Here is a 16,704-nt window from a genome sequence, read left to right as displayed (position 1 = left end):
GAGTAGTCTATATAGGAGCTCTTTGGACTTTCTTTTATTATGCTAAAATAGTGGTGCTTTCAGGATTTACATTATTGTACTCTCCAATACAAAGTATGGGGTGTGTTAAAGTATACAGTACACCATTTTCATACATGTACAACATTGGTGGATGAAGAATGTCTCTTAGCAGTAATACTGGATGTAGCCTCTGGTTTTACCAGCTGCATACTCTAGGACTATTATATAAGTAAAAATCTCTCTTGTGATACTGAAAAGTGATTAGAATGTGCAAACTGATATAGTAGCTTTCATCCGCCTCTTAAAGGGTACCACCACAGGAAAGTCCATATAAGATGTTGGTAGGTTTAACAAAGTTGGAATGCTGGCACTGTTGAATTGGGCAACAGTTCTTCAGACCTTTTAAAAGAAAGGAAAAAAAAATTAATTGAACCCAGTGTATTAAAGATCTAAAGGAAACAGTAAAACAACATTAAAAAAAAAAAAGAATTTTTTTTTGTTGTTGTAGATAGACACAATACCTTTATTTTATTTATTTTTATATGGTGCGAGGATTACCTCACACACATGCTTGGCATACCACTGAATCACAACCCCAGCCCCAACTTTTTTTTTAAACTTTCTGTTTAGTAACTTTATTTTATATTTATTTATTTTTAAAATATCTTTATTTTTTATTTAATTTTTTTTTTTAATGTGGTGCTGAGGATCAAATTCAGGGCCTCACGCATGCGAGGCAAGCACTCTACCACTGAGTCACAACCCCAGCCCTTATTTATTTTTTTTATGTGATCTGAGGATTGAACCCAGTGCCTCTTATGTGCTGGGCAAGTGCTCTACCACCAAATGACACCCCCAACCCCCAACATTTTTGTAATATTAGAAATACACTACAGACTCTTGTTTCAGTCATTACATGAATGACAACGTACCATAACTCAGAGTAAAGACATTTTCACCTTTGCATTCCAAAAAGATGAAGTCTATTTTGCTACTCTCTTGAAAACCAGGGTTTCTAGTATGAGACTTTACTTCCTTACTCTTAAAAAGCAGTAAAATCTAGGTTCAGAGAGGCAATATTTAATACCTGTGGCTATTTCTTATGTTAAGTGGCCCCATGCTATTTCAGTACTTTGATTCGTACCTTTTTAGAATTTATCTCATGATGTTTTTTACCACTTTATAGTTGAGTTACATTACTTCCAAATTTTGTATTCATAGATTTTGGCAAATTTTAGATATCAAAAAAGTGGTACTGTACTGAAAATCACATTAATTTTTCCTTAGAGAAAACTAAAGTTTTAAAATAATATTTGTAATGTAAAAGAAGTAAAATCTGAACTGTGGAATATTTATTTACTTCCGGTGACCTTCTACATATATGCCTAAGCTTTTAAAATAAATTTTTTTTTTAAACTCCATTTTTCTGGGGATCAGACTTGTTTCCAAGCACATGTAAATACACATGTGGCTGCTGAAACTATTTTCACAAATACCTAGAACCTTAGGTCTTTATTCTAGTTTGAATGAGGTTTGTAATGTAATTTTCTAAAACTTAGCAGACTGAAAGTAGCAAATTGGAAAGGACAGATGGGAGTATATAAGCTCGGGCACATATGTGATGCAAGTAAGAATGAACATTCAGTCAGGTATGAGAGATTATCATTATAAGAGGATCTATTACTAAACGGAGGACCCTAACTGCACAACAGGGACATATACTGTAAAAAGATAATGACACTATGGGCCCATTTAACACTGGGGGAAACAGTCACAAAAGTTAAAAATTCTCAGGGATAAGAGTACAGTGAAATAATGCCTTAGTAATAACTGAACAGGAAACCAGTTTTATTGGTAAAAGTAGCAGCTAATGGTTTGAATGTTCATTATGTACCAGGAACTGATCTAACTGTTTACAAGTATCAATCCTATTTAATATGACTGTTTTCAAAAATATACATAAAAACATGTGTGCTCAGTTTTTTTTTTTTTTTGCTCACATCTCTTGGTTATGTTAGTGCTTTTCTGTCTGGGAACCCTCCAGCCCAATACAGCTAACTTCCACTTGTCCTTCAGATCTCAGCTTAATGTCTCCTACTTTTGACTGACATTCCTGATTTCTTACACATTTGGTGCCCCAATTATATGCTCCCACAGTACCCATCATCACAGCACTCAGAAATCAGACTGCCTATTCAAATTCTGGCTCTGCTATTCACTAACAGGTGACAGTTCCCACCTCCATAATGTGGGAATAATAACAATCATCATCATCATCATCGTCATCATTCCAGAGGATTGTTGTGAGAATTCAATTAATATACAGATAGGGATCCTTAAAAAGAGTGCTGGGCACACGGTAAATGTGTCAGGGTTTTTTAGTACTACATTAGATTTACTCTCATTTATGACATTTTGCAACTGTTTGTCTCTCTCTTCCATCACACTTAATTAAGAGGCAAGGAGATAAGGCAGGTCTCCTTTACCATTATATTGCCTGCACCAACCAGTGTCCTATCACTTATATAAATGGGAATTCTTTTTTTGGTAGGGCTGGGTTCTAATCCCAGGGCCTCATAGGTGCCAGTGAGTGCTCTATCACTAAGGTACAACCCATTCCCTGAATAAACTTATTTAGAATATCTGGTCATTTACATAGAATACCTTATTTCTGATGATAAGTAAATGAAATAATTATTTTCCTTAACAAGATATCAAACTAATTCATGAATGTAACCATCTACTTTTTAGAGCTAACAAAAACCAAAACTCCACTTGCTTTCCTGACAGTGTCCTTAATGAAGCTGAGGGATTAACAATTAGAGGAAAGATAAATCAACATACCTGGCTCAGAGCTACAATGCATTCAATATATTAAAGCAGCTGACACGATGACTTTTTGCGGGCCTTCCCAGGCACTGGAGTTTTTCTGTTAATTTGCCGCACTAGGTCATAAAAGATCTGCAAACATATTACAAAAACCCCAAAACTGAAAAAGTGAAATGAAAAAAATGGACACTTCCAAGGATATAAATGTACCACTAGGAAACAAGAAAGTAAAACCGAGCATTCTTATAAGTGCCAAGTTCACTTGGAGGGGGTTAAAATTGTTCTCCTTAAATTAAGTTCATATAATCCAAGAATGCCTTTTTGAAGTTTTCTCTTTTACATAACATTCTTCATGATGAGTTAACCTGTCTTTCCCAGTTCTATATTCTATCTAACCTTCCTTTCTTGGGATAAAATTTAAGTGCACAAGCATTTAATAACTGAAATAGTACTGTTACTTATTTATATACATATATTTAACAAGAATTTTTCTGCCTATAAGATCAACATATCACCCTGAATACATATTAAGTTTGAGTTGTATTAAACACACCCCCCCACATTTTTCCATTAATTTTAAATAATCAAAATAAAAAACTACTTTTAGTATCTGACCATACCTCATTAACATTTATTTTTGATTTTGCAGAAGATTCTAAGAATGCACAGTTGTTCCACTGTCTTGCTAGATTTTGACCTTGTTCCTTTCCTACAACTCTTTCATCTTCCAAGTCACACTTATTACCAACCAGAATCATGGGAACCTAAAAAGACATTTGTGAGAATAAAAATAAATAAGTATGTATATTAACAAATTCAAATAAAAAGAATTCTAAGAGTTAACCTTAAAGATTACTTTTCCTATGGTGTCAGATACAATATGTAATAAAGTTTACACTTAAAATATGAAAGCCTTAACAACATTAATTTGTAAGACTGAATGAACTATTATTGGCTTTCAGGTCAACTGCACTGTCAATTATTTCCACTGCCTTCTCTTCTCATGGAGATGTTAAAGGATAATTCCAAAGGGAACTAAAATGGACATAACCTAGGCAATATAGATACAAGTAAGAACTTTTAACAAAAAAATTTTAGAAAACAATGAATGTCATACTTACAAAAGAGGGTTAAAACGTATAACACAATGGATTTACAAATAATTATGGTAATCAAAAAAAAATACAACCTTTATAAAAGGAAATACAAAGGAGTTACTGTGAAAGTAAATAAAGGAGAAATTTGGCCCCCAAAGTAGAATTTTTAGTTTCTCATGTAATCTGATATTAAATAGTCAGAAGGTTTAATCAACTTAATTTACTAAAAATCAAGGCCATTATTAATGGCACAGTGTGTTTGCATTATGTGATATTTGTAATTTTAAAAGAACACTATAGGCAAAAATAATGCTTATTCTACCAAACCACTACCAATCATTTTCAAATCAGTTTTCAAAAGTATTTTGTGGAAAATAAATCCAAACAAAACCTCAAGAATTCTGGCTTTTTATGAGGTATTTAATAAATATTTGTTTAATGCAAGTGATAGGAAAATAAAAATGTAGACTTTCCCCAAACTTCCTTGTTCAGAAAATGGCAGCATTTACCATCAGTGTGTCTCAACTCTTATAATATTAGCTCTAATTAAAGTACAGTACAACATTTCTTATCGTGTAGCATCAACATCACCTGGACATTTGTTGGAAATGCACAATTCAGGGTTCTATTATAGGTCTTCTGAGTCAAATTCTGAGGTGGTTGGGCCAGCAATTTATGTTTTAACCAGTTCTACAGATAATTCTGATGCATGACTTATTTTAGGAATCACTATTACAGATAGTGAAGAATTAAAATAATTTCCTTTAAGTTTCTTATTAACTGCATTACAGTACGTTCTAGAGGGCTGCCTTCCTTTTAAAATTATTATTATGCTCCTTCTCTGTCACTGCTGCTTGGTATGTTTACATTTATATAAATCAAATCCTTATTTCAAAGGCTCTTAAATCTACCAGAAATGTGACCAGAAGATTATTTGCTCTATTAATAACATTTACATCCCATATTCCTCTCCACAAAATGCATTGTTTAAAAACAGAAGGGTTTAGCTGGGTGTGGTGGTGTAGGCCTGTAATCCCAGCAGCTCAGGAGGCTGAGGCAAGAAGACTGTAAATTCAAAACCAGTTTCAGCAAATTAGCCAGGCCCTAACCAATTCAGTGAGACCCAGCAAATTAGCCAGGCCCTAAGCAATTCAGTGAGACCCCGTCTCTAAATAAAACACAAAAAAGGGCTGGGGACATGACTCAGTGGTTAAGTGCCCCTGAGTTCAATCCCCAGTCCCCCCCCCCCCCAAAAAAAAGCATAACATTTAATTTTCACAAGATAATGAGAAAATAGGGAATATAATGATATTTGAAAACATGTAAAGATACATTTGTGCCTTTTTTAAAGAAAAAGGTTCTGAACCCTTAACCCAATACACAAACTTCAAATTTGATTTAAATTTAAACTTTAAAATTCAATACACTATAGTAAGGGATATGAAATAAGTTATTACTAGGAAGTCAGCTTACATCATCAGTGTCTTTAACTCGAAGAATCTGTTCTCTCAGATCTTGTAAATCATTAAAGGTGGACTGTGCAGTGATGGAATAAACTAAAGCAAAGCCTTGTCCATTTTTCATGTACAAATCCCTCATTGCTGTAAATTGTTCCTATAGTACAAAGAAATGAACATTAAAAACCAGAATGTTTTGACAGTTAAAATCTATGATTATAACTCAATGAAGATTTTGTAGTTGTAACACTTCTTAAAATTAGTCCATAGCAAGTTATTATTTGAAAAGTTGGAAGCCTATTTAAAAATATTTATTGTGTGCAATAAATATTCAAATAGCACAGAAATATCCAACTCCAAAAGCTACTTAAAGGTAGCTTTTTAAATATATCATGAAGTGTAGCGCTTCCTAATTGTATCCCACAATTATAGCCAGCTCACAACACTCCTGTTAGGTGGGTCTATCAGAATGCTTACCTACATTTTGCCACGTCCTCACACTTCTCCTTCACTAGACTATGAGCATTCGAGGGTAAGAACAGTGTCTGGCATATCTCAGGTACTCAAACATTAGCTGAATGCATACCATATACCCAGAATAAATCTTCCCTTTATCTTTGGATACTTGCATGTTCCTTGTCTCTTGCTATGTGATGCTCTGGACTACCTCCAGACTGTCCAAAAGAAGGCATCATAATAATGTGATCCCTAGAACTTGTGCCTCCAGAATTGTGAACCAAAATAAATCTCATTTCTTTATAAAGTAAGCCTGCCCTGGGTATTTCACAATTGTAATGGAAGAACTAATATACTGGCCTATAAATAATTTGATGGAGGAAAGATATCAATGAAATCAGTACAGTGCCACTGAGGAACAATGCATGCCCAAGTATTTTACACATTATTTGAAATATGGTAATATATTGTCTTAAAAGTATTAATGAGGGCTGGGGATATAACTCAGTTGGCAGAGTGCTTGCCTCACATGTACAAGGCCCTAGGTTCAATCCCCAGCACCACACACATGCAAAAAGAAAAAAGTATTATATAGACTATGAAAATTGTCATTCTAATAATTTTTCTAAATTCTTCAACAACTGATGCACTGCAATTAAAAATATTTTAAAAAGTAGAATCCAGACTATGAAAATAATAGCTTTAAATATTGATTCAAGTAATACTTAAGTAAACTAATATTTGCATATAGAGTAATAGCATTTACAAATCAATATTGTACAAACTGCATAAACTTTGGTAATTTGTTTACATACATACCGTTCCTGCAGTATCCAAGATTTCAAGCATACATTGTTGTGCATCTACTTCAACTTGCTAGAAAAAATTAAAATACCTTTATTTTTTATATATATAAAAGACTACCTTAAATAAATAAAACACAAAAGCTAAAATTAGAAACAGGGAAATTATGGCAGTTTTACTAGGTAATTATTGAGCAGTAACAAGCCTCGGTCTCAAAATCATTCAACTCAGCACTTAATTCTGGATAAGAAATGATATCAAAATAGTTCAAGTAAATGAAAGAATAAAACAACCAATAACTTCAATACTACCAACAGTGATTTTGTCTATCAACTCTCCCATTATTCTTTAGAGGTCCCTTTTCTTTAGATAACAACACTGCCTCACCATTCTTAAACAAGTGTTCTAATAGCAAGGAAGCAGTGCCATAACTAAAAATAAATTCCGTATCTCCAGTACCTCTTTTCACCTAATATTTCCTAGGGGGGAAAAGTTATTTAGAATCAAGTCAAAGACAAAGTAATTTCACAGTTGGGGAGCAGGAAGGAGTTTCCAGTGTTTTTGTAGACTGTGGACATAGGTAGAAAAGGAAACACCATATTTGTGAAGCAGCAGGGGCCAAACTGGCTGCTATATAAAGGTAGGGAGACAATTACTAAATTAAAAATGTCTGCACATTGTTTTATTGTCATATGCTGTGTTATTGGACATAGGAATTCACCTACCTATTGTGAGCAGGAGTACTTTCTCAAGGAGTATTAAGTAGGAAGGCTAGGGAGACTTCTGTATTCCTATCTCTAGTTTGAAAGAATAACAACTCATCTTTCTAGGAGTAGTGGTAGGGAACATGGGGCTGCAACTTGAAATGGGTTCTAAAGTCTGTGTCAAATTAACAATTCAGAGGTCAGGTTAAACTTAAAAGCTTTGTGAATATGTATGTATGTTTATGATTCTCTAAACTGTTAACATGCAATGCCAGGAAATACAGTTTTTCCCATTAATTTTTAAATTAACTGTCTCTTCATTCTACTGTGTATACAAACATTCAATAATTATAAAAACATTGGGCTGGGGTTGTGGCTCAATGGCAGAGCACTCGCCTGTCATGTGTGAGGCCCTGGGTTCGATCCTCATCACCACATTAAAAAAAGAATAAAAATACAGGTATTGTGTCCAACTACGACTAAAAAATAATTATTAAAAAAACGTAATTATTATATTTCTACTAAAAATCAGGACTTACCTTTCTATAAGAATCTTCTATCGTAGGATCATATTTTTCAACAAAAATTCCTTGAACAAATTGTACAGTCTGAAAAAAATTAACATACCATTATACATCTAAAGAACAAATCCAAATTTGCAAATTATATTCTACATTTGATCCTCTGTATCTGTGGGTTCCACATTCTCACATTCAACCAATCGAGGATCAAAGATATCTGGGGAATGGGGTTGGGGTGAGGAGAACCAGATTGCATCTGTGCTGAGCACACTCAGACTTTCTTAGAATCAGGTACAAAGACAAAGTAATTTCACAGTTGGGGAGCAGGAAAGAGTTTTTGTAGACTGTGGACACAGGTAGAAAAGGAAACACCATATTTGTGAAGCAGCAGGGGCCAAACTTGCTGCTATATAAAGGTAGGGAGACAATTACTAAATTAAAAATGTCTGCACATTGTTTTATTGTCATATGCTGTGTTATCGGACATAGGAATTCACCTACCTATTGTGAGCAGATTTCCTAAACAATCCAGTATGAAAGCTATTTACATAGCATTGGGTATTATAGTTTTATGTATAAACTTACAATCAATATACTTCTCCATTACTTTAGATACAATTGAAAAAGTAGTTCATACCATATTATGTACACTTAATTGGATTCAAACATGAAATTCTTTGCTAGGTGGCCACCTGAAGTGGCCAAGTAAGATGGTTTAACTCACCAGGGAGAAAGAAAATGACTTTTTATAAGCTTTGACATTTCTAACATAATATATATAGTATAAGCTTACTCACAAGGAAAAATCCCCAAATCCCCATTCCTATCTGGTCCTCAAATGCAGACACATATTTATATGCTCTCACTCTCTGTACTTAGCCCAAACTATGTTCTGTCATACCTCAAATATAATCCAGCCAGATATAACTAAAAATTCACTAAACTATAAGAAAAATACAATATTGCATCATAAGTTATTATCACTTTAACAAATACAAATAATGAAACCTAAAACTCAATAGAAAAAGACAGCTTGGTGTGAAAAGGTTAGGTTCCTTGAGAATAACTTACCAGAGCAGACTTTCCAACCCCTCCTGAGCCAAGAACGACTAGCTTATATTCACGCATGATGCAAACTTGTCAAAATTGAGTACCTTGTTGAAGAAGAAAAAATAATTTAAGCTTTATATAAATAAGACATTCAAACAAATAAATTCATTTTTAGTGCAACTAGTTCATACACATATTACACTCTAGAAAGATGAATGGGATAGGACAGGGACTACATACAAAGCAGTTTATCATCTGTTTTGTTATACAAAGTTTTTTTTTTTTTTTGGATAGTGCTGAGGGGATTAAACCCAGGACCCCACTCAGGCCAGGCAAGCTGAACCTTCCAGTACTACATAAAGGGTTTTCTTTTTGTTTGTTTTGAGGTGCTAGATACACCATCACTGAGCTACAACTCCAGCCCCAACCCACTTCCCGCTTGAGACAGGGTCTTAACTAAGTTACTAAGGCTGCCCTGGAACTTACAATACTGCTGCCTCAGCTTCCTGAGTCGATGGGATTGATTACAGGTGTGAGCCACCATGCTCAGCCTACACTGGTTTTAACGAAACACAGTTACACGTTTGTGTACTGTCTGGAGAGTTATGTAGTTGCAGAAGAGGCATCTGGTCCATAAAGCCTAAACTATTTACCTGGTCAATCCCTGGAATAGATAAATGGTAAATGTAAATAAGCTGGCAGAGAGAGCAAAAAACCCAAATACATATTCCTAAAATAAGGGAAAGGTACACAAAGGGAACCTGAAAATCATGTGGAATCAGAAGCAGAACTGAAGAATATGAGTTCCTAGTCTGTAAAAAAGTTTACTGAGTATTCAGTATGATAAAAAGTGGAAACCAAAAGAAAATAAAATATGAAAATAAAAATGAAGTCAAACAGAAACAACCCTTACAAAGGCTTATCATTATGAAATATTATACTAAAAAAAGATGATTCTCAAAATTTCCAGGAGGGGACATTACATGAAAATAAAAAGTTCTCACATTCCTGGAAAAAACTAAATGGTCAGTAGCCTCAGTATAAAAGCAGTCACCAGAACAGATTTTAAACCTTCTTAATCAAGAGATGACAGTTCTTCCATGGCAACAAGCTTAGAACTAGTTTAAACAAATTTAATCAACCAATAAAAATGTATCCCAGAATGCTTCTGTAAACAACCAAACAGTGATGATTCCTTACTCCTGAAAGTCAGCCAGACAAAAATTGACTCACTTCAATGAAAACATCTGAATGCCAACCATGTCTCACTTGACATTGACTCCTAGTCTTTGAAAGTTTACGGATCTTTAAATTTCATAATTCCCCCAAACCCTATAAGACCAGTAGTCTGCTTTGCCCAGGATGATGTTTTGATTAAGTAATCAGGTTTGTATTATATCAGATACTGAATATTATATCATCATTTCAGTTTACTTAAGAACAAGATTTGGCATCATTTGAAACAGGTTACCAAAAAGCTCCTCCTGTCCAACTTGTTCTTTAACTTATCTCAACATTAATGGGCACTCCAATTTGGTTCCTTGAGCTTATATTCCTCAATTAGTTGTTGTATTAGGATTTGTAACCATGTGGGTCTTTGTATAAGGCAATGAAGCCTTTAGGTTTTGATGTGGAATTGTACTATATGGTAACTATTTTTGTCATTAGTTTTAATTCTTCATCTACTTAGTTGACTTTTATTCATCTATTTATGAAAAAAAATGTATCTCCATGTTTTATTTTGTCCTGGGTTGTTTTATTTCCATTTACTGAATAAGAAAGTGCTGCTCCACAGGGAACAAATGGCAACGCAAGCCCCAGAAAACTTCTAATCCAATGCAAGCTGGCCTGGAACACTCAAGTGTTTTAAAACCAGTAACTAACTCGGGAAAAGGTTAAGTGACTGTTTAACTTAAACTTGAAACATTGATAGCAACCATTATCCTATCAATTTATAATTATTCTGTTTAGCCCATTATCATAGTAATTGCAAGGCTGTTAATTATATGGCCTCTCCCTAGCATTTGATTGTCTGAGAACCTGAGAATTTTTTTGAATACATTAATCAAAATTTTAAATTTGTGGGAACACTTTACATCCAGTGAAACAAACAGATCTTAAGAATTACTTATGCCAACATATGTGTAACCTATAGACACACCCCTCGTTAAGATAAATAAATAAAATAAAGGTATTGTGTTCAACTACAACTAAAAAAAATAATAAATATTGGGGCTGGGGATGTGGCTCAAGCTGTAGTGCGCTCGCCTGGCATGTGTGCTGCCCGGGTTGTGTCCGCTGAAAACTAAAAATAAATATTAAAAAATTCTCTGTCTCTTTAAATAAATAAATAAATAAATAAATATTAAACAAAACAAAACATTTCTATCACCCAGAAAATTCCAATGTGTGGGGCTGAGGATGTGGCTAAAGCAGTAGCGTGCTCACCTGGCACCCACAGGGTGCTGGGTTCAATCCTCAACACCACATAAAAATAAAATAAAGATACTGTGTCCACCTAAAACTAAAAAATAAATATAAAAAAAAAATTCCAATGTGCCTTTCTCAACTATCCCAAGAAACTTTCTTTAGTAACCGCTTTCTTATTTATCATGAGTTACACTGTCAAGGCATGGTGGCACAAGCCTACAATCTTAGCAATCTGTGAGACTGAGGCAGGAGGATTGCAAGTTCAAAGTGAGCCTCAGCAACTTACCAAGAGCATGTCTCAAAATAAAAAGGACATGTAGCTCAGTGGTTTAAGCATACCCGAGTTCAATCTCTGGTATAAAACAAAACCCCCAAATCATTACCACTTCTTAGAAAAACTCCTTTCTTTTTTATACTTCCCTAAATAATCTTAACTTCTATATTTACATGGTCAATGATAAAAATCATTAACTGGAGTTAGGGCTGACTTTTCAAATATCATAATAGTTTAAGAATATAACTATTATGAAACAAAGTGCCATTTAATAATCAACTTGGGTGTGTGTGTGTGGGGGGAGGCGGATAGTGGGAATTATACCCGGGGTGCTCTACCACTGAGCTATAACCCTGCCCCCCCCTTTTGAGAGAGAGAGGATTTTTAAATATTTATTTTGTAGTTTTCGGTGGACACATTTTTTTTTTTAATTTTTATGTGGTGCTGAGGATCGAACCCAGTGCCCCGCACATGCCAGGCGAGCGCGCTACCACTTAGGCCATATCCCCACCCCAACCCTGCCCCTTTTTGAGACAGGGTCTGCTAAGTCCCAGGACTTAAACTTGTGATCCTCCCACCTCAGCCCACAAAACAGCTGGGATTACAGGTGTATATCACTGTGCTCGTTTAGTAATCAACTTCAACTGGTATTCTGAGGCCTCAAACTAAAAATGACTAATTTCCTCTGCTCAAACCTTCAGAAATCTTGAATCATTCTTTTTATACTATGTACATATTCTTTCTATTCCTCCTCCTTCTGCTCCTTCTCCCCCTTATCTGTGAAATAAACTACCTTTCTTGTGGGTTTCTTAGAAAGAAACAATTATACAAAAGCCCCTCCAAACTGCTAGAATAGAAGGCATTATCTATAGAAACTGAATTTAAATTCTGGTCTAGAACTTAGTTGATCTTGATCGTCAAGAATTTCCACAAACCTCAAAAAGACTGAAAGAAATATGCTGTAGAATTCAGGAATCTGTTAGCTACTTATGTTCTGTAATGCCAGATCTACACCAACTAATTACTAAGTCCCTCAATACAAGGAAATGTTTAACAGTAGGATAGGAAAGACTATTTAAATAACCAATCCCATTTTAAAGACTGACCTTTAGAAAATAAGAACCCATTTAGGAAATGCACTATTAGAGAAATTTTTTTTAGGGATGAATTAATTTAGAAAGCCTATAGTGGCTAAGATTTTCATAGAGCTACCAAAAAAACCTAAACCCAAACGTCACTGTTTTCTAAGAAATGGAAGCCTATGGACGAGGACACTCACTCAAACTGCAAGAGTCAATGTTTCATGTTTACCAAGAAACTGAAGCACAATCTAAAAATCTGTCCAGTAATGGTGCTTCAAGGGAAACAGCACCTAGTTCCCTATCCTTCCTCTCCTGGGAGTAGAGGTGGGATTGACCACCTTAGTCACAGGCAATCTTTTAGAGTGATGAAACCCCAAACATAACACAACTGACTGAACCAACATAAAATCACCATTTAAAAACATTAAATATTAAAAGGAAACATTTATGGGAATTGTCTTTTTTAAAAGTAATTTTTTTATTTCCTTATCTCATAAATAAGGGTAATTGAATTGGTGGTGGAAGCTGCATTTCTTAATGATAGGTAGGACATTTCCCCATTTCTACCTTTATCCATGAATATTACTTGTTGCTAAAATGAGGCGCTAGAGATGTAGCTCAGTGGTAGAGCACTTGCCTCACAAATGCAAAGCCCTGGGTTCAAACCTTTCTTTCTCTCTCACACACATATACACACAATGAGTCAGGTTCTTCCATATTATTGTCTACTGGTAACTTGTTACTTTTATTACTACTGATTAAAATGTCTATTTTATGGATGTATGACATTTTCTTTACCCATTCATACCAGTTGATAGGCATCTGGACTGATTTCAGTTTGGTTCAAATAATGCTCATAAACTTGTTTTGATTTTAATAGCTATACCACTAAGTTTTCTTTTTTCTTGTTTTCTATTTTAGTACAGTAGGTAACTGTGGTTGACAACAATCAATTGAATTTCAAATAACTAGCAGAAAGGATTTTGAGTGCTGCCAACACACGGGAACCATAACATGTGAGGTGACAGATATGCCTATTGCCCTGACTGATCATTACATACTGTAAATAAATGTATTGAAATGTCACAGTACCCTATCAATATGTATAATTATTACATCTCAACTAAAAATAAAAAAAAACATTATTATTTTCAAACAGTAAAATAAGGCCAAAATGAATATTTTCAAACACAAAAATATGACAAAATACAGCTGACTTGCTGATAAAGAGCTTTCTTTTCTTGTGGTGCTGAGAATGGAACCCATGTACATGCTTAGACAAGTACTCTATCACTTATATAACAGTCTATCAGTTATAACCCTCAGCCCCTCTATTTTTAAAATCTGTACTTTCTAACACATCAGCCTTGAAAAGACTCCAAGAATGAACTAACATTCACTAATATTGTGAATGCCAAATCTGAGTGGCAATGGCCATTAGTAGTTCTGTTTTCAAAGATGGTTGCATCTAGTTTTAGCAGAAAATACAAGTATGTTCAATAAGGAATACTGTCACTGGTTGGCCTGTTTATTTGTGAGCTGTAAGCAAGCCTTCCTGTTCAAATGTTGATTCAGGTTAAGAATGAGTACTTTGAAATGTGTGAATATCTTAAAATTTCACGCACAATTTTAAGACAAGGAAAGTTACATAAAATTTTTCAATGGGATTTGTGATAACTACTATCTGAGATATTGAAATTAACCATTCTCTTTCATAGAGCCTCAATGGGGGACAATTTTGACAGCATAGCATAGCTATGACACTTGAGTTTTTTTAAAAAAAATATTTAGTTTTTCAGGTGGACACACCATCTTTATTTTACATTTATGTGGTGCTGAGAATCAAACCCAGTGCCTCACATATGCTAGGCGAGAGTACTACCACTTGAGCCACATCCCCAGCCCCTGACACCTGAGTTTTGAACCAGGTTTTATATAATCTTGGGGAAGTCATGAAACCTTTCAGAGCCTCATTTTCCTTAGGTAAAATGGATTTAGTACTACCTACATGTTAAGATTGTAAAATGGGATTGCAAAAAATGGTAAACTAGTTGGGTGTGGTGGCGCACACCTGTAATCCCAGCAACTAGGAAGGCTGAGACAGGCGGATCACAAGTTTGAGGCCAGCTTCAGCAACTTAGTGAAACCCTGTCTCAAAAGAAAAACGACTAGGGTATGTAACTCCTGGATTAAATCCCGAGTATCCCCCATAACCAAAAAAAAAAAAAAAAAAAAAAAAAAAAAAAAAAAAAAAATCCAATAAAACAAACTCCATGAAGACAAAGATTTTGGTCTGTTGATATATCCCCCAAACCTAGTGCCTAGAATATAACATGTGCTCAATAAAGTAAGGAAGAAATGTAATTTCATAATAGTCACAGGCATGATACTTTGCACATGGTAAGTCAACGAAAGGTAACTTTTAGAAATGTAGTAGTGATAAATAGCAATGGTCTGAACTGACATTCAATAGAATGAAGCAGAAGGGATGTGCCCTCAGTTGGAATCACTGCTCTATCCTTTTATCTGCTAGCTCAAGAAAACATTTAAGAATGTAAATGAGGGCAAAAAAGACAGCTTCTATAATTATAGTTTTATTTGATGTAGAAAGTTTTTGCTTGATGAGCAAAGAGCTGCAATGCACAGGCTAAAACTATTTTAGGTAAACTCTATGCAGACTAATTTTGATGCCCAGTATTATTATTTCAAGGATACTGAGAAAACTTTTGAGATTGTAATGTAGTGTGGTTCCGCCATTATTTGTGGCTTTGCTTTGCAAAATATCTGTAGTCCAAAAATACTTATTAGAAAATTCTAGAAATAAACAATTAATTAAGTCTTAAATTGCTAACTATTACAAGTAGCGTTATGAAATCTGCTGTCCCACTTTATCCCACTCGAGATGTCAATCATCCTTTGGGCCAGCATATATACACTGCATGTGCTACCTATCCAGTTAGTCACTTGGTAGCCACTTAGTGGCCATCTTTGTTATCAGCTCAACTCTTATGATCTTTCAGTGTTTATGTTCAAATAACCCATACTTTACTTAAAAATGGCCCCAAAATGCCAAGAGTATGATACTGGCGACTGACATGCCAAAGATAAGCTGAAAAGTGCTTTCTTTAAATTTAGATGAAAATCCTGAACTTAACAAGGGGGAAAAATGTATGCTGAGGTTGCTATGATCTATGGTGAAAATGAACCTTCTAGCCACAAAACTGAAGAAAAAAGAAATTTGCACTAGTTTTGCTCTGCAGTTCAAATTGAAAACGTTATGGCCAATGAGTGACAGATGCTTAGATAAGATGAAAACACAATAAATTTGTAGCTGGAAGACGTGACCAGAAAAATGTGTTTCAACTGACAGCAACGTGTAGTATGAGAAAAGCATTGGGTTATAGTTATATATAATTAAAAAAAAAATTCAGTACTACCTTTGGAACATACCCCTCCCACAAAAGGTGATTACCATAAAATAAACTTCAAATTCCCTGAAATTTTAAAAACATACTAGTGGTGGGATGACTATTTTTCTTTTCTGTTTGCTTATGTTTTTCCAATAGTTCATTATTAGTAAACAAAAACTGTATAAAATACAAATGAAAATTTACACAAAACTGAAGGTAGAAGAGGAGTTACAGAGTTCTCTTATAATTACCCCCATATTATTATAATTTAAGAGTGTTGCCACGGGCATTTTTTAAAAGTGGCCATTTGAAACCTGAAAAATACCAGCTAAGAGTGCTTGTCTTGCTTGCACAATTCTCTGGATCTGATCCTTGGCACTACAAAAACAACAATAATATTAAACAAACAAACAAACAAGCAGCTGGGAGTGGTAGCACACAACTGTAATTTCACCCACTCAGGAGACTGAGGTAGAAGGATATCACGTTTAAGGTTAGCATGAGTAACTTAATGAGAACCTGTCACAAAATAAAAAAGAAGTCTGAGGTTGTGTCTTAGTGGTAGAGCACTTACCCAGCACATGAGGCAC

At 34.6% G+C, this 16,704-nt stretch overlaps 1 protein-coding gene across 3 annotated transcripts in view; it reads right to left on the bottom strand.

The window, feature by feature from the left end:
* Positions 1–12: 12 nt before the first annotated feature.
* RAP1B (RAP1B, member of RAS oncogene family) overlaps positions 13–16,704 on the bottom strand; it is a 43,607-nt gene continuing 26,915 nt past the window's right edge. For 2 of the 3 annotated variants that reach the window (XM_081310310.1, XM_081310309.1), the window contains exons 2-8: positions 8,940–9,022; positions 7,887–7,955; positions 6,659–6,715; positions 5,400–5,540; positions 3,450–3,593; positions 2,845–2,961; positions 13–399 (exon numbers count right to left, since the gene is read on the bottom strand). In XM_081310310.1, the coding sequence (XP_081166436.1) occupies positions 2,875–2,961; positions 3,450–3,593; positions 5,400–5,540; positions 6,659–6,715; positions 7,887–7,955; positions 8,940–8,996 (555 nt within the window). In that variant the 5' untranslated portion in view covers positions 8,997–9,022 and the 3' untranslated portion in view covers positions 13–399; positions 2,845–2,874. Of the gene's footprint in view, positions 400–2,844; positions 2,962–3,449; positions 3,594–5,399; positions 5,541–6,658; positions 6,716–7,886; positions 7,956–8,939; positions 9,023–9,404; positions 9,583–16,704 lie in introns of all 3 variants that reach the window. The other variant, XM_081310311.1, reaches the window with a different exon arrangement.

The sequence above is a fragment of the Spermophilus citellus genome (assembly GCF_964194105.1).
Source record: "Spermophilus citellus genome assembly, chromosome: 10".
Taxonomy (NCBI): Eukaryota; Metazoa; Chordata; class Mammalia; order Rodentia; family Sciuridae; genus Spermophilus; species Spermophilus citellus.
Note: the sequence above shows the minus strand (reverse complement) of the source record. Positions and strands in the feature narration are given on the sequence as shown.